Consider the following 27928-nt stretch of genomic DNA (forward strand, 5'->3'; position numbering starts at 1 on the left):
TACCTTGTCCGTTTCACTGAATCACAACATTATTCTGTGCTTGGTCTAACTTTTCATACACACACACAAAAAAAAAAACTGATTAACTTTTTTAATTACAAGCTATCGTTATCAAAATCACAGCAGGTGATCGTGTCAGGCGAGGACACAAGGTGACTGAGCTGCCTCAGAGCTGCTGTGCCTTAAACCAGCCGCCATTAGCTCCAAGGTCACGCTCTCCCAACCAGCGACAGCCGGAGCAGGGTAGCGCCTTGGGTCGGCCTTTTCAACAGGGACAGCCTCCTCTGCGCCTCGGCACAAACTCTGAGGAGATGGGACTCACTGCCTCGGTATTGGTTTTGCATTGGCAGGCAGGATCTGTAACACAGCACTCAAACTTGTTTGTTTTTTTTTTTTTCCATGGCAAGTATAACAATGTACCCTGTAAATGTATATACACTATTTAGGTTTGCAATTTGTTTCTGCATTTCTGCATTCTGCAATTCTGCATTGCATGATTTGTCTGAATTACAACTGCTGTGTGCCATGAGTGAATGGATCAGCTTCAATATGAGTGTAACTTGAGTTGCATTTCCTTTTTCTTCTTAAAACAAACAAACAAAAAATCATGCAACTGCTTTGTTTGCAGTTAAACTTCTGAGGAGTTCAGTACCGGGCTATGTGAGGTGTTCTGGAGCATGCAGGTACTGAGTTCTGAACCTTCACTTATTTAAACCATCGTACACCTAAATCAGAAAGCTGCGTGCAGTCACAGATGGACCAGGCAATCTTCTGTGCAGCTGTTCTCCAGCACAGATCTGCCGAACAGAAATCTCAACCAACGGTCGCTGTGAAGTTGCTCCCAGAGGAGAAGCAAATAGGAAGAACTTCCTGTCATGTTTGAGCAAGATCAGTTTGTCCTTCAGAGTCCTTTATGCTTACAGCTGGTGACTGAAGAGATCATGGGTGATACCCAGACATAACTGAATTTCGTCATTGACTTAAGCAGATGATTTCATCCAGCAGGTTTCTTCTTAAAAGAGCGGCGTTCTACAGAGTGCCAAACAGGACGTCCCCAATTTCTTTAGAAAAGGTAACGTTACCATGAAATTTTCAGAAGAGTCCCAACATTACAAGCACTGGAAAACTTGGCTGATGTTCCATCGACCAACCATTACTGAGTTGCCTTTCCACTTCTTGCATTACTGAAGGTCAACTGCTGCCTTATTTTTAAGCTCATATAAAGAATTGAGGGTAGCGGTGGGTTTTAATGAAGCCTGCCTCTTCCATGGCTTCTGTAGGATGTTTTATCTGTAGGCAGCTGGCCAAGGTGTTTTGGCTAAAATGTTTTTTGTATTGTTAACTTTTAATCAAAATGTTCATATTAATGTTTAAAAAATAATAATTTATTTAAAATTAGACATTAGTACCAACAGATAAGCTTTGCATATAAATTAGAACGAAGAACAGGTCTATTTTCAAGTATGTGGATTTTAAAAACTTTTAAGATTTACAGTGCATAGAAAAGAAGCTAGTGCTGCCACACCTCACCAGATGTTCTTAGTTTCTGAAGGGAATGGATAAAAGAGAAGGCACAGCTACAGTTTTTCTTCAGGAATGGCTTAGTAGCACGGCTCCAACAGCTTAACTAGCAGTATGCACCAAGAGCAATACGCTGGGACAAATTATCTGCATGTACCTACTCACAGGCACACAAAGAAAACCAAGGACATTAAACCCCTGCAAATTAGGACTGTGAGGAGATTTCCCTGTATTCCCACTGCAAAGGTACAGCACTCTCTCTACATCTCAGGCTGTGTTCAAAAGGTAAAAATTGGCCTAACTTCTTACATAAACACACAAACAAGACTCGTCTTTGCACTGCTCGCTTTAGAAGTACATCAGCGTGAGATGAGAAAACATCCTATTAATGTATGTCAGTACACCTATCTGCTGCTGCCTTTGGCTCCTTCTTTAAATGCGTATGTAGTTAATTGTCAAACAGCCTATGCAGAATGCATATTTTCTGAAGGACCCAACCTTTTTCTTTTAAATGAAACCAAGAAAACTAAATATGTAAATGCCAGGGTCCTTAGGATCTCACCATTTCTAAAATTTCAGCTAATTGGTTGCATACCGAATACCCCACTTAGTTGTAAAACTTCCTTTAAAGAATAGCTAAAAATTAACAGAAAAAAAAATAGTGAAAACATTTAAAGCATTCTGTGTTTAATGAGTGCTTTCCAAAGCCCTTTGCCCAAACTAAATATATACTAGGTGCTATAAGAACAAAAATATAAACAGCTTTTTCTTTGATAAGCATCTTAAAACACATCATAATTAAGGCACTGCCACTGTAAGAAGAAGAATGCAGAAACAAGATGTAGCCCATGCGGTGTCACCAGGGACTGCTCAAAGAAAATTCTACTGCAAATGGAGGAGGGGAAGAACCTGCCTCGTTCATGGAGGGAGGAGGTGGCAAAACTCAGATTGAGTTTGTACCCGTCAACTGGAGAGTAAGAAAGCTTTTGTAAGTGTATCACAAGGAGGGTGGGAAAAGGATCTAGAAAGAGAAAAGTTCTAATGAATGAGAATAGGGATTCAATTACTGATAAAACCAGCGGAGATACTGATTCCCTTCTTAAATCTGTCTTTAGTATGACGCACTTCAAACATGGAAGTGGATTTAGGAGCTTAACTCTAGGCAAACTTTTTTCTTTACTATGTTTGACAACTTGATAGGATCAAACTCTGTTGTGTTACGACAGTGTAACACCAGCATAGTTTTCTTTGATGAAATATTTCTGATTTACAGTGGAGCCAGCTAGAGAATTTTGACCTACAGATGTATTAACTGACATATAAACTGACATGAATAGCACCAGTGTCCTTCACCGGTCTATCTTCTGCCTAAACCAACTTACATTCAGTAATTGCTGAGTTTCCAGTTAATATTCATGTTCGTAACAAGGCACGGGAATGCTTATTTGAAAAGTAAGGTTGTTTCTAATCAACTAGATAAGAATAAACCATTTGAGGCATACAGCTTTGTGTGATAAAAGGAGAAATCATTGAGAAAGCAGATTAAAAATCAGTCTATCTTGCTACAGAATCCAAGACTGCTTCAAAGTGTTCAAATATTTAGATTAAGATGTCTTGCAGTGCCTTTACACTTAATATAATCAGTCACCAGAGCCAGGCAGATCACGCAGGGTTCTCGTGCTTAATGCTCTCTTTATAAAGCAATTGCTAAAAAGAGAACTTCTCAGCAGAACATTCTTTACAGGGTTTGAACATGCATGTGTTCAACATATGCTTCTAACTCTTCACTGCAGAGTGATTTTTTTCTTTTTAAAGTTTTCCCAAATAAAAAATATAACACACTAATTTTCATAATTTGTGTAAATATATAATTACATATTTTATATAGGTGATAGGTGATTTTTCACATTCCACGTTCCTGATGATGCGTCAATTATCAGCAGGTAAAAATGCAATCCACTGAGAAGCACTGACTTGAGGAAGTAATAACAGGTGAGCTTACAAATGCTAATTCACAGGCTGACTTCAACAGCAGCAGATGGATTTATTCCTTCTGAGGTCCAGAGATCCCTCTGGAACCAATGCCAAAGCATTTAGACAACAAATGCAGTGCTGCTGTGAAAGTACAACTGTACTTTAGCACTTCTAAAGTCTGTTTTTTAATACATGAGAGTTTCATCCTTGCCCTAGCATTATCTGCTGTAAAATTTGTTCAGATGGGTTTTAAACTGAGCAGAAAATGTCTCGTCAGCACACTCAACAAATTCACATTCAAATAAAATGGCAGCACTTCCATTGTCCAAATTGTGTTTCCAGGGTTCCAGCTAGCAGCCAAAAAAGACATGAAATGGAAAGGGTTTTGTGTATTGTCAGATGAAATCCAACTCTTGCTTACGCTTCACACTTCATGTATTGTTGCACTCCACTACATAATGAACCACATACATAAACAGTGTTCTGCAGCCGTTAATAACCAATGCTAGAAATAATATAAAAAAGAATATTACAGGTTACATACTCAGGGTATGACTTCTGTTACTTAACCCTTGATGTCTGCTCCCATGCAAGTGATTTTATGCTCCATTGGAAGTCCATGAAAGAAATGGGCTTTTAGAGGGTAAAATCCTCTGCCCTATGTTAGACCTCCACTTCAGGACATAAAGATGAATCACGCTCTAGAACTGTCTGTTTATTTCCACTGACTAGAAGGGCTGACTACATGAGTAGGTCACATGCCAATGTCCACATCTGTTAGGTAAGCTCCACCTTTAATGCTTTTATGTTGCCCTTCAAAATACAGAAGACGCAATGTTCAGTTACAATGTGCACCATATGGTATACACAGTGTGGAGCAGTCAGCACTCTGAAATGTACAGTACTGGTATCTAGGAGGTGTTTCAGATCAGCTTACATATCCCTGAACACCAAAGACGGGGATGAAGTCATACACGTGTACACAGAAAGCAGACTTGTACGCAGAGAGCTGGTAACGTTTGCTAGCCAGCACATTCTTATGATCTGTTCCTGCAAGCTAAGGTGTAGCCTATATTCAAATTTTCATATGATTTCTTAATAGAAAAAAAAAATGTCCAGTAGTATCAGGAGGAAGCTCGATACGTGGGGGAATTTAGCAAGCAAGATACAATTGGCAGAGAATAGCCACAGGTAAGAGAGCTGACACCCTCCCAGCTTCCTGAAAGTTTTCACCTTCTCCCTCACTGCCCTCCACATACCTATTTAAACAGCTCATTTGTTTCCCATAGCAAAAATAAAAGAGAAAAATAAGAAAAGGGAGGGATGCTTATGTTCCTCTTCTCTTGCAAGTTGCTCTACAATGTATCTGGTGCACTCTGGTGGCTGCTTTGGTAATTTTTAATTCAATGACTTTGGAAGAGGTGAAAGAATAATTACAGATGCTACTTTTGAGATTATCCATACAAAGACTAATGAGCACATGAATTTATTCCAGTTTATCCAGTTTGATTTTTCTCGAATGCACCCCCTGGAGAAATTCTGATCTCGTCCATGGCAGCCCATCTGCTTACCTTACATAAATCACAGAGGGGGCTGAGTGGTTGAGGTTCTCATCTCATCTGCTTTATGTCTTTGCTCATGGTCAGACAGCTGCTGAATTTTACCCAGAGGTATACTGGTTTCAGTAGTGGTAATTTATCCATGTTTATTTGTAGTGTGACCTTGCACAAACTTTCATACCAATTCTTGCTTCCCTTTCGCTATCTATGTAACAGGGCTAGTAATATCTAGCTATTTATGAGGATTATTCACTATACGTTCAATTACATTGAAAGTACCAAAAAAGGCAGCATATTACCTCTCGTTATATCACTGTTTTTACTTTCTTTTGTTGCATGATTTAACAGGGGTAAAATGGCATGGATTTCTGTATCCACAAGCACAGAGAACAGATGGTAAGTCTAGTACACTTTGCAGTATCTACACGTGCAGTATAGGACTTCTGGGGAAAACTTACCACAACTAATATTTCATGCCACTTTTGGAAAGCAGCAAGTCAGTATCAGTGTTGGGGACTATGGGATTTCTGCTGGTAAATGTGAATGCCTCCTTTCTCTTGAGCTAGTTTTGATACAATTTCAGTTTTATAAACTATCACTTCATGTATGCCACTAATTATGAAAAGACAGTGTATTTTCAAAATAGAATGGCCTCAGTCCTTAGTTCTCCAAAAATGTGTCACTTAGATGTGTCACACAGAATCCATTCGCTGCATAGGTAGATATACTCTACTAGTATATGAATATGAAATAAAGATTTTTTTAAATTCTGGAGCATGATATCTCATGTTCCTGCTCAATCCTGTCTTACATTTATACAAGGCAGCTGTATAACCCTCCAAAAAGAGTTATTCTGGGTTAAACATGCCACATGCTTTTGTTTTTTTTCTCAGAGAGAGATCTTCCATCCTCCTGACCATCTTTGTTTCCATGTTGCCTGTTCTGATTTGAACTGATCTTTCTTGAGCACGAGGGTCCTGAACTATGTAGAGCAACCGGGATCTTGTACAACATCACAAATACTTTTCAGACTGTATCACAAACACTGTATTGTGGAAAACATTCACTTTTCTCACAGCTGTGTCACATCGGTACTTACAGTCCTTCTATGACTGACTTGAATGTATGCATGTGTGATATAGTTTGAGCGTATTTGCTGACCAGTTTGCACATCAAAGCACGCAAAGGAAGCTAATTCTGAAATTTCTTCAGAGGGATAAGTGCAGAGTGGTAAGTGGCATTCACTTTGTTGTTGTGAGGGTGCCATCATACAAATGCCAGAAATCCTGCGTTTGTCTCTTCTCTTGGACATTGCGACCAACACCAAACCCACTGGAGAGGCAGGAGAGGAGAAGATTCCTGTAACTCATCCTTCAAGTCAGGAACTAGACCCCTATCTTCAGCATTTGGGGTGTAACTGAATGGATGCGTGGACCAGCTGAAGTTTCATCAAGTGAGATGGAGATGGTGCTAGCAAGTGTGAAGGACATACTTGAAAATAAACATACTGTTTGCTGCTTTAAAAGGCAGGCTGCATCCATCACCCAGGTTCACAGCCTGTGTCAGCTGCTCCCCCCTCTTCTTTAGATAGGTTTGAGTAGGAGCTGGGATAGTTTTTTTAGTCTACATCTGGCTAGGAAGTGGAAACCATGCTTTGTCTTGCAAATGTTCACTAAGTCAGTCTGCAAGTTGACTGGGAGCTCTTCTCTTCCTTATCCGTCTAATTTTGCTGTTGTCTGCAGATTTGATCACAGCTGAATTTGCAGCACAGAAACATCTGGCAAAGTATAACATGCACAGCAGCCATGAAGGAGAAGTGTTTCTTCTGACTTTAGTCAGTCAGAAAAGCTCCTGCAAATTGTGGAACAATGCTAAACTGAGCAAGCCAGAGCTATCCCGAAATGTCACTACGAACTGAGAAGAAATGCTTCAGAACAAAGAAAGGAACAATTGCATGAGTCATGGGCTGTGAGAAAGAAAACCACTTCTCTGTAAAGGCTTTGAAACTGAAGATTACCCAGAAAAACTTCAAGTTAACACAAAGCAAAATATTCTTAGTTCTTTCTTATTGACAAAAATACTCATTTTGCATCATTCTCTTTCATTCCAAACAAATTTTTAAAAATTGTTTCCTTCTCTCACATTTTACACAATGCAATCAAATTCAGCCCCCCTTGCGATAGAATATTTCAAGCGGTCAGTATTATTTTTGCTATTTTGAATGGAAACAATCTTCTGATTTCAACATGAATTTTAAAAATGCTTCATATCAACTCAGCACTGCATTTTCCAGAAATTTAACTAAAACCCAAAAGAAAGGCACCATACTTTAACCACATGTGAAATCCTGACTACAGTTTGAGAAGTATCATATTAATGGGGCAGAATCTCTTAAAACCCTATCTGCAAGTATCAAAGATAAATCAGAAAGGAGGAATAGAAGTCTCCACATTCTTGTCTATCTTGCCTTTTTCATCAGCTTACCAGGCTCATTTCTGTTATTCTTGCATTCTGTAGAAAATCATCAAGTAACACAACAAAATTTTTTTCTACATCTTTTGCATATATTAGCTTTGACAGCAACATTTAGCACTTGTAATTTTGAATGAAATTTGAATATAAGTGTATGATATAATTTGGGATTGGAAGCTATTTTCCAGCAGCATTATTGTAACAAGGATTGGCTAAATTTTAAACAAAGAAATTCACAAACATAAACAGTAGGGAAAAAAACTGATTATTTGTTTCTGATAGTACTTCTACCAAAAGTATGCATTTATTTGCTCTTCATAACTATTCAAAAGTCACTCTCATGTAATTCTCATTAATAAAAACTACAAGGAAAATTAACATGAATACTTATGCAAAAATTTGTACAAGAAATAAATATTTGAGTGCTTATTTGTTTATTTATGATTGAAAGCAGCCAGTGAAAAAGCTGAAAAAATACTAGTCATAGAGCAAGAATAATAAAGAAATACAAGGCAAGAATATACTACCAGTGCTGTGTGTTTTGGAAGCAATCGCTGGTGTTACAGAAGGCTAAACTTGAAAGTTTGCCTACATCAGGATATCATCTGTGTAGTTTCTGCAGGAAAAACATAACATTTACAGTTCATCTGGAAGATATTCACAAAAAAAAAAAGTATTTATGTTCTAGCAGTCAGTTTTGCTTTGATTTAATACAGTATCTTACTATTGAATAACTCTGTTATGTACAATACTATTCACTCTATGTCCAGCAAAAAACCCCAGAAAGACAGAAGCTGAACTATCTTCTAAGTAAGCATGCCCATGGGGAAAAGCAATGTAAATGTACATAAATGTATACATATACATAACATATAAATATTATAAGGTCATCTGTTGCAAAGTGTCCTGAAATTTCAATCTGTGAAATGCAACCGTAGCTTCACTAGGAGGAATTAACACGGTCACGGACAAAAACAGAACGAGAGCGCATGGCACAAACCAGGCCGGGGAAGCAGGGTGCTTTGCAGAGGAGGACGCACACGCATACCCAGCAACAGGGAAGAGCACCCAAGGAATGGCTCCAAGCCATACAGCTGCCGCAGGGAAGTGGGGCTCCAAGTGAGCAATCACAACACGCGGCTGCATCAGGGTTTGGTCTTTGGCGAGGAGCCATCTGCAGCCCTTGGCTAGTGCTCTCTCAGATCAGGGAAGGAAGGTTACATCTTGGCACTTAAAAATCAGTGAAAATGGTACTACTATCTTGCATCAGTGGAAGGATGCATTTTCCTTGGGGATAGAAAGCAATTCCCAGGACTAGGAAACACCACTCCTTATGCATTTTCATATATTTTTACTAAATGCAAAATCAAATTGCTGGAAGGCACTGTAATCTGGTCATTAATATTTCCATCTCAGAATTTATGTGAGTCCATCTGGTTTTAATCATGGGAGAAATTATCTAAAATACCAAGGAATCAGCAGCTTCTCTTTTCTGTCCTTCCTTGAACAAAAAAGAAAGTGCTGTATTATTTCACATACTGTGAACTTGTGTGTATGAGAGACAGACAGATGCCAAGAGCTGAGGACCACATTTTGCCTCAATGAAAGGTACCATTTTTGAAAGGGCACATCTTGTCCACCCAGAGTATCATCTCTTTATCAGTAATTATGCATTTTAGCAATCCCTGTATAGTAAGTATGCTGCAAAAACTATTTATTTTGTTTTTACCTCTTTTTCCAAACTAAATTTTTACCATTTTTAAAATTGAAATATAAGAAGTAAGCACTTTCAGTAATTTAAGGTATTTCACAAATTCTCACTGAAGAGACTCATCTTGCATGTGAGTGTGCCCGATTACGAAATTTGGTAGAAAATATTATAAAGAATATACTTCTCATACCATCAACTCTGCTGCTCTGGAAGGAATTTAGCACCTATTTAATTTAACTTTGTTTTGGAACGTGTTCCAGAAGTGCACACGGAGATCATCACCTGCAGGAGCCTTCATCTCGTGATCACCTGCTGGCTGAGGTACGGAAGTTTCAGCTGCACACAAGTACCTCTGCTCTGGGAGAGCCTGCAGTTTCCCAGGATTGTAACAGTGAAGCTAACAAATATCATAAAATGTCACTTCTCTTAGCTTAGTGGGTTAGGGGTAATCAAGTAGTAGTCACATGAAAATCATGCTGTTTGTGTGCAATCACAGAGGACAAGCTACACGGTGAAGGACAAAGCAGAAACATGGCAAAACACAGGCCACAAACAAAGAAGCAAGCCTCAAATATATTCCACGTGTTTTTTTCTCCCTCATTGCCTGTCTATGCAGACATGTAATGTCCAGCACTTGTTTTTAATTGCCTAATTGACATTACTACAGATGGTGGGTTCTATTCTTATGGACAAGAGATAATAAATATTGATAAATAGATAAAAGGCAAATTGATAAATGATACAATAAATGCCCACGTCATAGGACAAGAAATCAGATTTCCATGGCTGGAATCATCAGTGCTTGTGAAGAAAGCAGCTCTACTTCATCAAGGCTGAAAAAGCTTTGGAAAATGGGATTATAAATGACAGGACAGTAGAATACAACAGCTTTTCTACAGCCAGAGCACATGAAGCAAAATGTTGACCCCACTGGAGTCGGAGGCTGAGCCTCCGCTGGTTTTCCTGGGACTAAGATTTCAGCCCCGAGTTCCTGTCCTGTGAGCTGCACCTCAGCCGCAACACTCATGCTCCATTACGCGCATCTCTGAGGGGATGCAGGAGAGATGAGCATGAGGGTGGCTCCAACCAGGACTTCAGTCCCCTTGCTTTGCTGCTGTCCTGGAGCAGCTGGAGCCGGATGGGCTCCCAGCCAGTTTGGGCTTGCAAATTCTGTTCTGAGGAATAAATGAATTAATGAGTGAGTTGTTTGCTCTCTGTTTGGGTTTTGGATTCATAAAGCATTTGTAATGTTTAAATTGCTTTTTCCCTGTGTTTTTCTTTTTCATGGGAGATAATTATAGGATGACCAAATATTTTCTGATTCTCCTTTTTGTTTGCATTTTTTAGTTAGATCACCATTTGATCTATTTCAACATCATTCTTCTTTATATTACACAGGTCTTTTCTGAAACAGTAGTATGGTCAAAAACTTATACCATCCTTTCATTTGGGTAAAAAAAAAAATAGGCAGGAGAAGGGAACAGCAGTGTTCCACAAGGATTCATGTACTAGTCTTCCTCCCAACACTTCCACTGAAATGATGGGAATACCAGGTGTCAGCTCCCTCTCCCCTTCTCACTCAGGAAGGCATTTACAGTTCAGGCTGCGCACTTGTCAACAGTACCGAATTTTGGAGAACTTCCCAAAAAAATTAGTAAGAATTATGGAAAGGGAGCTTTCTCATTAGGGGCTTCTACACTTTAATTTTGCCAGTTGGACTCTTCAAGAATGGGTAAAGAAAAAAGATCCTACTGTAGAAAAATTTTATCAATATAAAAGTACTTGCAACATTTAATACCTGTTCGGGAATTTAAGTGGCTGTAGCAGCATAAAATGCTTTTCCACTGCAGCTGCAGTAGGGCTTTTACTAGTACAGCTATTGTTTCTTAAAAATCACATTTCTTACTGACATAGGCTGGTTTTCAAGAGTGGAGAATCCCACAAATCACTTTTACAAAAATTAGGAAAACTAATCTTCAGACATTGAACCTTCAGATATCTATTAGTTTTAGCTTTACCACAGAATCAGCATAGAGACCATGTGTCTGTATGCTGTTTCTGGGGCTCTTGGCCATGAATAGTTAAGGGGAAAAACCTGTGTGCCTGCCAAAATCATTCTCTTTTCTTAGCCTGTTAGTTTCTTCCCTTCAGTTGCTTTGGGGCATCACTAAAATTGAAGACAAAATTGATATAAAAGATTATTGTTACAATATGAGCAGATGCTCATAGGAGCGGATTTCAAGCTGAAGATTTTTCTTTTTCCTAGCCTCACTTTGAGAGTTATCTATTTGTGGAAGCATCAGGTTCTACAACATTCTCCATGCAAAGTGCATTTTATTACAGTAATCACAGGAAGGTATTTTCACAAGGAATCAGCACAATGAATGATGTGTGCTGTAATGTTATGCAGAAATATATATTACAATATATAGCCATAATAGTTTTAAGTGTCTTAAGTCCTGCCTGAAGTACTTGCTACATAGCAAAACTGGAATGTTACTTTTCCCAATGAAGCAAGCATATGATTTTTTAGCTACCAACAAGCTGTGAAACGGTAATAACTTCAGGATGTTGCCGTATCCCACCACCATGAATGCCAGCCTCCAAGGGCTTCAAGTATCCCACTTTAGTCAGTAGAATTCCCTACTTTTAACTATTCAGTTCAGAATATTGTAACTATTTTAGTCAACCTAATTTCTCATTCGTTTGACTGCAGATAAGTACTTCAATGAAAAGCAAGGCTAATATTTTTAAATGAAGCTTCATCACAGTTGCTTTGCAAGGACCAAAATTTCAAAGCATAAGGACCCAGTATGTGTATTCTATTTTGTATTGTTCACATTTAAGGACAGAAAATATGGAAGTGTTGGAATAGATAATTATGTACTATTCTTGAATTATAATTACGCTATATATATGTCTATATAGCCATATATATGCCTATAGGCATATAGCAAAATACAGACTATTGGGAATACACTTACAAATCTAGCAATAGCATTTTCTTTATTATACTTGATGTACATCAGAAAGCCTTCTAAGCCATTAAAGTACATGGGGCAGACTCTTGGCATAAAACACACTCTTACCAAAGTAAACAATGTGCATTAATAATAAAATAAATATTGGCCTAAATTGTACAGTCAGATCGGGTTTTCTGCTAAAAGGCTGACTGCCCCCAGCATCCAAACAAAATACAATGGAAACTGTGTTTTGTTTAAACAATATTCATCTTTAAACTATATTAATGTACCATTTCTAATTCAGGGCTTAGTTTGGTATACCTTTCTCACACAAGTAATCCTAGCAAATTTACTGCTGGCTACGATACTCATAGGATCAATTGAAAAAAAAAACCCACAAAAAAAAAACAAAGAGGGCAGAGGTGATCTGCTGGTGAAGACTGGGACCTAAACTAGTAAGATACAGACCTCCAAGGGGAAAAAAAGAATTGTATCAATGGATCATTCGCTATCTCTTCCAGTACTAGAACTAAAGGTAATTAACTATAACCTCAACAAAAAAAAAAAAACCCTGATTCAAACCAAACAGAAAGTGGTGGCATTTCACCTAATGTGCAATTACACAGCAGAATTACTTGCCACAGGATCCTGGGGAAGCTAAAAGCTCACACAGGTTCTCAGCAAGACTGGACATGTTCACAGAAAAGAAATCCATGGACTATTACTAAATACACAGAAAGAACACCTGGCTCAGGAATTGCCTGGCAGCATATGGCTGCAAGCTGGCAAAGGCATCGGCAATGTCAGCCCTGCTTTAGAACTCTTGTATGGGAATCTTTTAAATACAGGTAGGATAGCACATAGATGGACTATTGGTCCAATCCAGTACAGCTACTTTTATGTTCAAATAGGCCATAATTAAAAATAATTCTGGTTCCTTGCAACAGTGGAAGTAGTGTAAATGTTTATGAATGAACAAACTTACAAATTATAATTCAGTATATAGGACTGAAAAAACCCTTTATTATACTGCATTATTTTTAAAAATAACTTTTATAAAAAGTAACACACCCTGTTAACTTTATGATTGTATTTCTTAAACTTTCTGAGGATACAGTTTTCTGATTAGACTTAAAAGCATCACCATGCAAGGAAATCTGGATCACATTTAATGTGCTGTGATCACAAAAAACTCCCGGGAGCTCAGCGCCAAGCCTGGATCTTGTGATGCACAGGTTGGCCTGCTCCCGCTTTGCAGAAATGACGCTATTCTTCAATTCTAACCCCTGTAGCTGAAACATTTTAAACACAGAACAACACTGACGGTGCACTTATCTGCAGAACACAGGCCCCTTTCTAAACTGCAAGCCAAGTTTTTAGCTCATAGTGGATGTTCAGTGTTATCTTAATTCAGTGAATTATGTATTAGCAAAATAAACATGTATTTAAATTTTAATGGTGCATTTTAGTCAGGTGAAACTATTGTGTTTATGTCCTGATTGGAAATGTAAATATCAAAAATGTCAATGGACAACCATAAAGACATCCTCTGCAGCACTCCAAATTTCTGAGTGATATTTTGAGTTAAAGAATTACAACTGTCAAATACATTCTGCTACAGCAAAAAGTACAGACATTAAGAATACCTCTGGATTGAAGACTTTCTAAGAAAAGATCTGTTCTCACTATAAAATGTCAGTATATATTATCAGCTCCTATGTCCTTCTAAAAAATACATTCACATACATCCCTGGGGCTCATATTCCTGCTCATACTGATGCCCACAGACCGTCCTGCCAATCGTTTGGTTTTGGCATGTTTGAAGCAGTGGGGCTGAAAACTAAGAATGCATTTTAAATAAACTGTATTTACTTCAGACTAAACCAAGGTAGATGGTGCAAATAAAAGAAAGCTCCTTGAGAATACTCACAAGAACTCATCTGTTTAAAGGTTATATTAAATACAGTTTACACAATAGGCCTTTAAAATAAGCAGTGTATGCCATATTTTGTTTCCTTCCATTTCTTCCCTAAGCATTTGATCACTATTCATACATTCTGCAGTGTCACAAAAATACCTGCAATATTTAATTCTATCTATTAGGGTTTGCAATATTTTTTGTTTTGCCTCAGCTGTTCGTATTTGCATGCAAAGTCTCAGTACTGGTAGTAGCTAATACAAAAGAGCACTGCAGAATCCAGTGATTTCCTAAGCCAACGATCTTAGCGTCACCATTTGTCCCTTCTGTCCTGCTATTAGGAATATTTTGTGTTTTCCAAAACAGAGAGCAGTTTTGTTTTGACTTCCCTCAACAGTTACTGGGCTGATGCAGGTAGATTTTGGGAGACCTTGGTCATGAGCCCATTTCCCCCAGCAGAAATTGGGAGTTCTGCTGCTGGAAGTTAAGAGCTGGCTTTGAGTATTTCTGCTGTCAATAATTAGCATTGTTTATAATTGTCTGGATCAGAGCATAATAGTTCCCAAACTGACACTCACATAATTCTTCCCCCTGTTTCTATGTTATTAGAGTGAGTGGTATCCTCAGCATGACCTACAGCACACACACACAGTGCTGGGTAATGGTGGGTGCAAGACAGGTGCCTTCTACAGCCTTCGTTGTTCTTGTAAATACAGATGTCCCTATTTTCAATTCAAAGGACTTCACCTGAAAGTGAAGTAAAGTATTTCACAGGATTCCTTCAGTTCTGAGTTTCTGCTCTTGAAAAGTGCAGAATTATTTGCCTGAATGTGACCCTTTTTTTCCTCCCCTTTATCCATGTCTGCATCTCATTGTGTTCCCAAGCCAAACTCTGAAAACATCCATAAAGAGGGACAGAATCTTCAGGCTAAATTCTCCCACTTCACAACCAACAGCAGTCACTCTTCTGTGCATCACCAACTTGAAATGAGATTTTTCAAAAAATGTTAACAACTAAGAGTTCATTTATAGAAAATACAAATATTTGGTCTTCTGCATTCCAGGAATAATTTATAATTTAGCAGACCTTTATTCCACTTCCAATACCAAATATATTCAATATATGCAAACATAACCGTAGTTGTCAGTCAAACCAGCGTCTATCATGGGATCATGATCCAACAGTGTCCAGATTAGATTCTCATGGATGAGTTTAGGAACTCCGAGCTTTGCTTAAGTACCCCAACAATGTGAAGCTCGAGGAATACTTGAGGCAAATGTAACTTTGTCTCCTGAAAGTAGCAGCTAGCGGGAAATGGAGAGCTATCAGATTGTTGTCCAGTTCCAAAGCAGGATCTTCCAGCGCCAGTAGCTTCAAAAGACTCTGTGAACTTCATGCTTGGCCTTCTGCCAAGAGTGGCAATTACAAAGTGTCATGACATGCAATGCTTACTCATTTTTTTTATGTGCTCAAAATGCCCAGTTTTTTCTTCATGACAAGTTTTGGATCATGCTGTCCCACATGACGTGCTCCTAACTACAGGACTAAAAAGAAAGCACTGGTGCAGAATGACGTTTGTTGGTTCTTTGGGTGCTTACTAAAGCAGATGCCAAAAATAAACAAGACTGTGTTACATGTAATACAGGTATACATTTAAGAGGTTTTTATTGAGATAAATATGCATATTTACTCAAACATAAATTGGAACAACTGAGCTTGTAACAGTGCAAGCAACAATGTACCAGAATTTTTCTCATTAGATTAAGGAGGAGACAGCTGTTGTCGAATGGCAGCAGGATGCCAGCAGTTGAACAGGAAGGATTACAGCGTTCAAGTCATCTTAATCCTAGTGTGTAAGTATTAATAGAGGCTTTTCTTTCATCACAATTGAGTAATGTAGCTAACCTCTGGCACTGGCCTGAACTTCTGGCTTACCTAAGAAAACTATATTCTGTTGTTAGCAGTGTAACAGATGAAGTAATGTTTTCTTTAGCAAAAATGTCATGAAGGATTTAATGGATGTTCATGTTAATTAATTAATGGATTTAATGTTAAATGGATAGCAACACAAAGCCCAAAACATTAAAACGGTATCTCTGCATTAGCTCTAAAGACATCTTGAAAGAAAACATAACACCCTGTACTGCACTTAAATCTATTATATACAGGTCATCATGATTTCCTCTTTACCAAATTGAACTGGACTTTATACTCTGCTGAGTGAGAGAGTTCAAAGGAAATTGCTAAGGACACAGAGTGCAGGGGGAGTCAGTGTACACCAGGGAGTTCATTGCATTCAAACTGCTCTTGCTTAGCAGCAGAAATGCAGTCCTGAAAGACTGAGGAGACACTTCCAACTGACAATTACTCAGACACTTCTGTTCTGCCCTCATTTCGTGTCTGTCTTATCCCATAACACTGAGGGTCTTTGTTGATTCCATTTGTAGCAAGTGTATGTACACGTGCATGCATTTATAATACATATTTTTAAATCACTACTGTATTTCACAAAGAAATATTTTTAATGCCCTTATTAGTATATCTATACTGTATATTTTACATTTATTATTACTATTATTATCAGTTTTACTGTTATTATTACTATTATGATAGCAGTCATCTTAATAGTTTTTCAATTTTGTTTCAGTCGGTTTTTATTGACCATATTGGACATATCACTTAGCAGAAACTGGAGTGCCCCTATGACACTGGGGGAAATAAAAGCTAAAGACAAATTTGCTGCTGCAGGTAGCTGAAAGGATTATCACACAGCCCAATCCTTAAATTTTATTAGAAATTGATCCCTTAACTGAATTAACTATCCATAGCAGGTTTTTATCCAAATTAAGTTTCCTTCTTAAGTTTGTCTAGAGGCAGATGGTAGTCTTTAAAGATTACTGGAGATATAAACCATTCTATCTAATAGATATAATTACAAATCAATACCAGGTCTCTAATTTCGTAGAGAACGTGCTTTTCTCTAGCTATGGAATCTTTTGTCTCATTATGCCCAGGTCTAATTGCATTTGCTGTCATAATAGCAAAATGTAGCATTTATCTAAGATGTTAACCTGTTGCTAGTGTTGGCCACCAAATGTGGAACCATATGATCCTCTACTGTGAAGAGCAGATCAAAATTGTTATAACAGAATTACACCCACCCTTTTCTGTAGTGATCTCACGCTAGTAGTGTGCAGGGCCAAAGGTCCCTCAGCTCACCTCTGTGGCAAAGACTCAATTTAGTCATCTAAGGCAGACTGAAACTGGTTCTAAAGGAGATTTCTCTCCTAGTTGTCAGATGTTATCGCAACTGCAATCGTCTTTCTGCACACACACATTCATGTGCAGATCTGAGCAACTGCAATGGATGCCTGCACCCAGAGAAGCCAATGGCCCTTCTATGACTGAGAGGTTGAACAGAGTCCTTTCTTCACAGAGGAAAGGGTAAGGCTCATGAAGTACAAACTAACACACATTACTTTATCTTCAGAAAGTTAATTCCTTATTCGCAGCAATCTGAAACTGCTGGACTTCTGTTATTCCTTAACTGCTGTTAGATGTGTATCATGTGACAGCATTTAGAATAAAAATTGATCCACGAGGTCCAAGACAAAGAGAACATAAGAGGCACTATACTACTGCATCAGCATTAATTTGGTTTATAATTCTGATTTAGAAGTGGTATAGCCTTTCTTCCACTGAAACTATTTGTACCTCCAATCTTTGTCCACGTCTGTGTCCAAACAAAAGTATGATAGAAGTAATATTGAAGTCATACAGTACTACAGTCTTCTGATGGTTAAGTGTCACTTTTACTTCTTTTCACCTGAATGAGCCTAAGCTTCCAGAAAGGATACCAGTTCTCCACTGAAGCAGCTCCCTCTCCGATGAGTGATGGCCCCAGCCATTTAACTAGTTCAATGGGACACTTTTGCAAAGCATGAACTGAACCACTTCTTCACTTTCCTGCATGCTGTCTCTTACTACAAATTTTAACTGGATCTAACGAACCCACTTAGCACAACTTTCCGTAGATACTTGAGGCTTTTTTTTCATGTTATGTCCCTCATAATAAATTGTACATAGGAGTTTTATAGTTTTATTTCAAACAATAAGAATATCAGTAACTTCCTATAAATGCATTAATAAATAGTGGTTTTCTGATAACCAAGAAAACCACTCCTACAAATTTTATGTGGCAAAATATTTGGCAGGAATCAGAGTTCTGATTCTGCAGTTCCTCTCTCAGTTGTACTTAATGAAATTACTGTTTTCTGCTTAATTTAATAGTGAGTACAGACTGAGTTGGTTTTTTTTAACTTCATATGTGACCCTCACACACACAGACTTGAATGTTCATTGCTGGCATTCATATGTTCTGTACCAAAAAACCATTGCTCTAGTAATCTGAGGTCCTTCACAGAAGTTGACATTTTTCCACAAATCTTCTTTTGCCATATTCATTCCACTATGCTGTATTTTTATCAATTAGTATTTGTTTAAAGTTGAGTCTGACTACCACTTCTTAGCATCAAAGTAAAATCTATCTGAGTGTTCAACTTGAGAGATAAAGGAATAATATTTTTATTTAAATGTTCCTGGCTTACATGACGAGATTAAGCTTTTATTGAAATTTCAGAGTTTTTTGGACTCCTGCCCTTACAAGTTAAGTATGGGATGCACCAAGCTTTTACCACAAATCTTGGATGCAGCATTTCTGTATCCATGTCCTTCACCGAGTTGCTCTGTACAGCTGCAATGCAAACAGACAGACAATGTACAGACAATGCTGAGGATATGTCCCCGGCGTCTTTAATGTTTACTGACGTTCTGACAATTAGATTCAATCACACATAAGCCATCTCCAGAAAAGTGGGTTTTGGAGAAAAATCAAATAATTAGATAGAATGGACTATAGGGGTTGATTTGCAACTGCAAAGAGGGGGAGGTACTGTCCACTCATTTCTGTTAGAGGAAATGTCAATTCTGCAGAAAGGGAATGAAGGAAAAAGATAGGTGTAAGCAAGGTAAGTAGGCCTGGCTCTCATTACTTTGTGTAAATCCCTAAGCCATTTGGTTTTGCCTTGGGAATTATGGTAAAGTTCATTATGTCAGTGCATGCCCCTGCATTCGCCACTTTGCCACCTACAGATATCTCAGCTTTGAAAACAGTATTAAACAAATCAGAATCAGACAAAATAAGAAAAATAATCTTCATCCAGACTTGATTTGCCATAAGGAAGAAACAAACAGGATTTTTAACTCCATAAATATTTGCCTCAACTTTAAGCTTATTTTTGGGAGGACATGAAGTATGAGGGCTTCTGTTCTTCAAACTGCTAAATTTATTGAATGTTTATGACTACTTCAGTTTTGCTGGACATCTTTATGTTGCGCTTGCCTTCAAATGTCATTCTTGGTGCTTGCTTTCTTCTTGCCTTCTATGTTTAAGCCTGGGTGGATATTTTTAATTAGCATGCGTTTCCTTTCTCTCACTATTTGTTATTACATTTACAACTGCAACTATATACCATGTTTTTACAAAGTCACCAACTGCTTGACTTACATATCAGTAACTCCACAAAATTACTCAGTCTCTAATTACTCCATCTGATAACTATTCAAATTCCCACAGCTCAGTGGGACACACTGGCTAAGAGCTGTTCTGGGTTGCTGGCTTCTAGTAAGTAAAATGTGCTTGCCTGTATTATTTTCTTCAGTGCATTTTCTAAAAATTTTCACAGTACTTCAAGCTCCTGCTTTAAATCTCTAATCTCTCAAAGCTTACTTTATGCAACACTGTTTCTCATTTTGATCTTTGTGCTGCAGAGAGAGAAATCGTTAAAGTGATGCAACCCTCCCCTCCAAGCTGATGGGCCATGATGGCCACACTGGCTTCTTTTTTTGGAGAGAGATTATGAAGGTGGTTTTGAAAGTATAAAGGAGGAATGAGGCTGACAAAAATTTATACTTATTACATGATAGAAATCAAGTATCCAATGACTCTACTGATCACTGTTGCAGCAAGAAAATAAATAGGAAAAACAGGCTTTTCACTTACTTATTGCAGTCGGTTTTGCTGATGAGAGGCTGTGGCTGAGAGGACACGTCAGGAAGGACTGGAGGAAATAAGCATTTGAGCAGGAAGCATAAGAGAATGAAGGTGTACGTGTATGCCATAGTTATCGTTGTATTCCCTAACAGAACGAGGAAAATGACTACACAGCTATTGCAGCCATCTCCTTTCCAATGCTGGAAAAGCCACCACATGGACCACCCAGCCAGGGCTGTGTCTGGCTTCACAGGTAGTATCAGAAAGAGAGGACACAGGCTGAGAAATGTCTGCCAGACAGCCGCCTTCTTGGTGGCAAGGGTCACCCTCCACCTCTAAACAGTACGAGTGTCTCTCTTCCTTTTTACCGCACCAGGCAAGCCTAGTGAAAAGCTGAAATGGTGAGTGTCCCATCTCATGCCTCCTGGGCTCTGACAATCCTCCGGCCTTTGTGTAGGTTCTGGGAAGTACCGCATGGAGCAGAATGGTGAGAAATGAAATGCCAACAAAACATCAGTGATGGCCTTCTTTAGCTAAAGAGTTTGTCAAGTTTAATTGAGTGAAAACTGCTGGATGAGCAGTCCTCTTAATTCACTTTGAGAATTTTTTTGTCATGTATCACAGAATGGCCAGAAAGTGCTTTAAGCTGTTTCAAAACAGCGATGAATAAACATTCTCTTTTGGAGACAAATGTGTTGATGGGAGAGGTTGACATCTTTGCAGAGCTCATACACAGTCATTCAATAATCCTTTTTAGTCAAAATGAGATTAATTGACTACTTTAAATAGTATGTCTTTACTAACAGCATTTTGCAGAGTGCATGCACTTTTTTTATCCTGTCACTTTTAAACAAAAATAAGAGTTCAGCCTTAACACATAGATGATCCCTAGGTCTAAGACCTTGAGCCCTCTGTTCTACAGCGTTGCCATGGGCTTCTCAGATGTTTAGTATCCTCTGAAGAAAAAGACTTGCAGCTCCTTAAAGAAAATTGACAAATGTGTAGTATCTTTGGTTGAAAAAAAATAAATGAATTTATCTAAACACTGTATTAGGTATAAGCAAAAGGATAGGGCGGGGGATGACAAGAAAACTCTATTTTAGCGGTCAAAAAGTGTAGAGATAAAATCAGAATTGCCAAAATTCAAGCTGAGTCCTGACAGTTGACAGGTCCTGAGACCTAGCAATATAAATTAAAATAAATGTATACTATTTTTTGACAGTATAGAGAAAAAGAGAAATGAAATTGCAGTGAGGCTGCTACACAATAAGAATGGAGTTGAGATCACAGATAACGTTGGCATGGCCACCCCAAAACTTTCTGACTGAATCTTCTGTCAGAGGAATGACAGCAAAAGCCAGACAACTACTGAAAATGTGTGTATAACACTAAATTGCATTCAAGATAGAAGCAAAGGTTTTAAGGTTTGGTAAAACTAAGCCAGGCAGAATAGATAATCCCCTGTCCCAAACATTGACACACATCACCTACGAATTCAAAAGTAAGTAATTTTAAAAATCTGTTAATCAGCTCAAGTGATGCCACACTTCATGTGACCACTTTGAGAAGCAGGTTATAAAAACAGATCATTAATTCATAACCAGTATTGAACTTCCAAAAAAGCACTTCAAGCCTGAGACTGCTCTTTTCCCCGTTAATTATTTTAATTTCCTAAAATGAAGAACTGTACCTACCATAGCCATGCTTCAGTTCAAATTTGTGCAATACAGTTTACTATGTAAATCTCCTTGGTAGCATTGAATATTCACTCCCCTTGTGAATGTCTTCCATTCATAAGTCTATGTCTTTGTCTTCAGTTTGCTTGTGGTGCCTGGTGGTGTGCTTTGGGGCCACTCTATCTGCCGCCGTCTCCTTTGTCTGTTGTTCTCAAGACTCACTGTTCATCTCATTTTTTGTATACTGCTCTGCTTTCACTTGGTGCACAATCTTTATTTACATAGAGACAACTACAATTATAAAGTATATTTATATGAAATATACCTTGCTAAGAACGTAATTTAGTATTTTTACAATTACTTTCTTGGCTGATCCATTCCTGTTTAGTAAGCCTGCTTTTCCCTGACTGAAACTAAGCAGAAGTTTATGACCGAGCTGAATGGGACCTTTACTGTTGACTTAAATGGGTACAGAACCATCCACTATGAGGGCTAATTAGTCAAGGTAAGTCTAAGAGACAAAATACTGCTACATGATCTCTTCTAGCAAGTGTGAGTACTGTATTTCAATGTGTTTACTTCTGATTTTCAGGAAGAGCATTTTTTAAAACAGTTGTATAGCACCCAAGGTTGCAATATTATTCCCATAGCTTTGGGTTCCTATGTTTTGCAAGGTGTCAAATTCAAAGGTAAGACAGATTCCTATGATGTCCACATTTCTGCTAACTGTGCAAGTCCTACAGTGATTTGAATTAATTATCTGTTTCTCAGTAAGTGCTGAATTAAGGGCATAATCATGATTCTCTAAGGATCTGACTACAGTAATTGTTTGGGCTGCCCAATGTACTATTTTATTGGCATAGTCTAATCTAAGAACAGTCTTTCATGTTCAAGTATCTTTTTCTTATGACATACTAGCATAATATATATTCACTTAACTGTGGCAGAACCTTAAAATCCAGAACCTTAAAATTCATGGACCAGGCCTCACTGTTTAAGAATTTACATGGAATATGAAGATGCCACCTGACCCTTAGCATTTCTGTGTCTGCTACAGTCAGAGTAGAAAAAGGGGCAATGCTGATGACAAGTATTTTTTCCCAGAACATCAGATGCCTAACTACACTTAACTCAGTCGACCAACTTATTTTTCAGTTTCCTTGCTGTTAATTGGTTTTTAACTATTTCCATCTTCACATATAGGAAAAATATTATTGCATGGCTAGCCAGAAACGTACTAAATGGTTTAATCAGAATTCATAATTTATAATATTTCAAGAATATGTCAGACAATTTCATATTCATGCACTCTCTTTTCTACTTTACTGTCTTCTGGGTTCACTGTTATATTGCTGGTCACTTGCTAATGGAGGCACTGAATAAGCACACTGTAATGCCTAATAGTAGCTGTTCATGCCTGACTGGCATGGATTGAAACATCCATCAGCTATCTGTCATGGTTTTGTGATGCGGATGAACAAAAGTATTACGTGATTTTGCTAAAATCAAGCTGCACTTTAAGCCTGCAGACACACTAAATATGACCGAGTACCCTTCCCTGATCTGTTCTGCATGCAAATATGCTCTATCTTGTTGATGAGTACTGGTCCCAGGAAACACCTCTTGCTCACTTATGTCCTGTCAGATCCTGCCACTATTTATCACCCCAGCAATACTCAGTGAAATATCTGTCCTCTTTTTTAGCTTTCACAAATAGAAACTTATCCTAACTCATGTTCATTCAGGACTATAACATTCAGTTCTTTGGCTGGTGAAAGTCCCTTTGCAGCCACATCTCCAATAGCTCTACTTCTCCTATAAAAGTAAATTGCTGGACTTTTTAACGTCTTCACTACTTTTAATGACTTGTTTCACTCAGACTGAAATAATCGAATTCTGCCTTCAGCCAGGCCACTGGCCACGCATTTATTACATTTTCAGATGTACTCATCACACTTTCTCAATATCTTGATGCTCACCCAACACGAGAAGAGCTTCCTTTAAGTTTCGTAAACTTGTTAGCCTCTTTGCATCCTTTCTCACGATACCTACAAAACATCTGACAGTGATCAAGCTGCTGGTAGTTTAAGAATATAACTTTATCGGTTTGCTGCACTCCCCCATCTGTCTGCATTATTCGCTGTTTCCTAATTCCGTTTACAGTATAAAGTCTTTGAGGCAGAGATTTTTTTTTTTTTTTAATCTGATGCTTATAAAGCAAATAGAGCCATGAAGCTCTGGTTCAAAACCAGCAGTAATATACAGCTAAACAAATAACAACTATTCAGAGGAGGACAAGAGAAGAGAGGCAGGCGTAAGAAATTGGCTGAGATTTTTCCTTCTTGACTTCCTTCTTTATTTGCTCAGTAAAGGAAAAGCAGCATAAAACCGCACAAGTTTATAAAATTAGAGCTGTGATTTTGGTTAGGCTTGCAGAATAGGTTAAACAGCTTTAGCAGTTAAAACATCTTATTGGAAAAAAAAAATGTTTAAAACTGGTGACGTTACATGCTTCTCTCACGTAATTCATGCCAAAGTATTATTATTTTAATAATTGTTAAAAAAAATATCTACAGACCGCAGATATCCTAGGAATCAAGTCTTAAATCACGCCGATGGGAAGTTACAGTACAACTGATTGCCCCTTTTCCCCACACATTCCCCTGGCTAACTTGGAATAATCTAGCGAATGACATCAGCTCCCGGAGTCGGTGGAACATCGCCGGAACAGCACACCTTCTTCCTTTCTGTCGCCCCGCTCGCCCGCCCTTACCTCAGGTGCAGGTAGTGCACCAGCTTCGTCACCACCGTCACCATCTTCCCGGGTCACCTTCCCCGCCGCTGCCTGGGGGGCGGCAGGGACACGGGCCGAGAGGGCGACGCTCCCCCGGGGGCTCCTCCCTCGGCGGCTCTTTCTTTCCCTGCTGCTTCACCGCCCTCGGTCCCCTCGGGGCGGCAGCGGCTTCGCCTCTCGTCCGCTCCTCACCTGCCCGCGCCGACCGCCGCCGCGGAACCACCGTTGCCACCCCAGCCCGGCCGCGCCGCGGAGAGGCCCACCCCGCCGGCGGGCAGAGGGCGGGGCCGGCGCCCTCCCGCCGGCTCGCCCGACCTCGCCCCCACGGCACCCCGGCGCTCGGGGGCGGTGGTGTCCGCTGAGTCACCCCGGGCGGCCTGGCCGCGTTCCCGCCGCTTCTTCGTGACCGGCCGCGTTCCCGGCGCGGGTGGCCGGGCCCCGCTCCGCCTGCTGCCGTCGAGGCATCCCCCTCCCGCCCGTTTCCCTCCGCCTCGCCCCGCTCTGGCCGCCATGACGCGGCGGGACGGGGGGCACCGACCCCCGGCAGGAGAGGAGGACTGGGGTCGGGGCCTGCAGCCTCCCTGAGGGACCCGGCTCTGGCGTGGGTGCCCTGCGGAGGCCTTCCCGCCGCCACCGCACCTCGGGACGAGGCCGAAACCCGGGGAGGCCGGTGGGGTCTGGGCTTTCCTTTTTGAGGTGGAGACAGCTCTCCCCTGAGATCTGGAGAGGGATGCCAAGCGCCCCGGCCGGGGGGTGGCAGGGAGGACCACAGGCGTGCTGGGGTGCCTTTGCACTTGGGGTATGTGGATGTGTGGGCCAAAATCCCAGGCACCCCGTGCTGCGTGGGAGAGCGCAGGCCAGGATGTGTGAGGGTGGAAGTGACCCCCAAGAGTAAGAAGATGGGCTTGTCCCTGCTTATGGCAGGGCTGAGACCTGCATGGTGCCTGTGTGCTCTTTCAAAGGTTGCTCAGTTGGGAAGACTTCGAAGGGGAGCGATTGCAGGTCGAGGCAATCTGCCTCGCCTTACAAAACTGGCGTCTTCACACCATTCGGCTCAGCAGAGGACAGGGGAAGAAGAAGTGATTTAATTATGGCATGTAAGAACCTACGCAGGAGGATTTGTCGTAGCAGAGAGCTCTTTAATCTACCAAAGTCCTAAGAACCAAAGGACTGAAGCGGAAGCTAGACAAATCCAGGCTGGGAACAGTGAAACACCTTTTGTGTTACTGTAAGGGTACTGAAACACTGAAGCAATTTATAATTTATACAAAGCACTACTGGGTCTTGAGTCTTTTGAAATCCTAGGTCTACAATGGATGACTTCCTCCTATAAATCATATTTAAATAATCTCTACATCTGTTTGATTGAGGTTATGGAGAAAATTCAGTGATCTTTGTTACCGTCAAGATCAGTCTACATGATTGCAGAGCAGATGATCAGAACAGTAACTCCAGGTTTTCAAATCTATGAATAATAATTACTTCATTTCTAGTGCTCTCCAAATTGAGAATATCCCTTCAGCCTTATTCTTGCTTTCTTGTGCATCCACCTAGGGCACTGGACCAAGCAAAACTCTTGAAAAAGTAGTATGTGCTAAATGCGATTCAAAGAAAATCATAATGCACACGTTAACTTGTATGAGGGAAGGTTGTAAACAAAAATGTGTTCCATATTTTCGGACTTAGAATGCTTGATTTATAATGACTTACTCTAATGAATCATTTCATTGTGTTGATAACATTCAAATTACTGAAACTAGGAACAAGGAGATGTCACAGTATATGAAATGTTTCCAGTTCACCAGGACTGTGGATAGCTTGGAAGTAAGTAGTGACACAAAGATGTAACCTAACTATTTTATATACATTAGAAGGTTGTACCTGCAAGTTGCTATTCAGTCACTGCACCCTCTTGAAATAAATTGGCTGCTGGAAATTGTATTTCAGGTTTTCTAGGAAGAATTCATGGGAAATCCCCATTGTAAGAATTTTAACTCAGTGTGTGGTTTGCTGTAGTCTCTAATCCCTTCTGTCTGCACGTTCTTGACAGTATCAGACTGATGAGAAAAGTGTGTTTAGTTTTTGGCGACGAAATCAGACAGAATACAGAGAATCCGTAAACATAGAGGAGATTATGTAGATAGTTAAAATAAATACTTTTTTTTTTGTACTGATTAATACTGCTGGAGTATTTTTTTCCTATTCTGCATGTGGCTTTATATGCTATATTCTCAAGCCTGTTGTTTTCATTAATGTCACTATTTTACTCTCTATAAATTCTTTCTGTACTAGCTGTATTTCTCAGCTCATGTCAACTAGAGCTCCAAAATATGTGCCCTTCGCTTGCTAAGTTGTTCTCATGCTCTTTGTGCTGCTCTATGCTGTTTACTACTCTGCTCCATCTGTGGAGTGTTTCACCTCTAGCAGGGTTAACATGGCTGGCTTCTTTTTTGTACTTAGTCATCCCCTTTTTCATATTTGTTCTTAAAATCTGTTGCTTCTTGCTAGCATTGCTTAACAAATCTTTCCTTGATGATTCTATTTCTGTATTTATTCATATAAGAAATTTGTTTGAAAAAAGATTTTTTAAATCTGATGTGGCTGTGATCTAACAACGCTGTAATAATTCAAAGTGGTTGTTCCCAAAAACATATGAATCATCTTACTAGACTAAAAATTGATCTGACATATTCAAATTTTCCTTTTTTTTCCCCTGCAAGTATTTAAACTTTCCATGAAACAAAAATTCTGAAAAGTCTGTTTTACAATTTCTAAATAAACCTGTCAAAATGTTTGACACAAAACATATACTTTAGGAGTTTTGTTTCAATATCGCTTTGCTTTATTCCATTGTTTGACTTTTTTTTTTACATCATATTCTGGTGTAATTCAGTAGTCAACGGGATAATGTGTTTTGATTATATTCTGCCAACAAATTTCAACAAAAATAATATTTTCCTTGAAACTTTTAGATTTTGTGTAATCAGCTTTTTCTAGCAGAAAGCTACCCATCAGAAAGTTTTAAATCATTCCAAAGACTGAAAATGTAGCCCACTGTTTTCACCATGCTGAGAATGAAAGCAGAGCTTTTCAGGGTAAGGCATTTGGTCAGACATAGAGGACAAGTGAGGCATAAGCTGCTGGAAAGGGGAAATTAATTGCTAATCCTGTTAGTTAATAGATGGCTTATTCCCAGCTGTATCATCGTATGTTCTTTTTGCAGTGTCTAATTGATTTAACACAATTCTATTTTTTCACATTCTTATGTTTTTGGCTCACAGGCCTCA

At 39.2% G+C, this 27928-nt stretch overlaps 1 protein-coding gene across 1 annotated transcript in view; it reads right to left on the bottom strand.

Annotated features, from left to right (window-relative positions):
• Positions 1-24733, bottom strand: part of ARHGAP18 (Rho GTPase activating protein 18) — a 92199-nt gene extending 67466 nt beyond the window's left edge. The window contains exon 1 of the mRNA XM_086745154.1: positions 24621-24733. Within this exon, the coding sequence (XP_086601280.1) occupies positions 24621-24664 (44 nt within the window). The 5' untranslated portion in view covers positions 24665-24733. The remainder of the gene's footprint in view (positions 1-24620) is intronic.
• Positions 24734-27928: the final 3195 nt, after the last annotated feature.

This window comes from Chlamydotis macqueenii, chromosome 3 (genome assembly GCF_036417535.1).
Source record: "Chlamydotis macqueenii isolate bChlMac1 chromosome 3, bChlMac1.mat, whole genome shotgun sequence".
NCBI classification, from domain to species: domain Eukaryota; kingdom Metazoa; phylum Chordata; class Aves; order Otidiformes; family Otididae; genus Chlamydotis; species Chlamydotis macqueenii.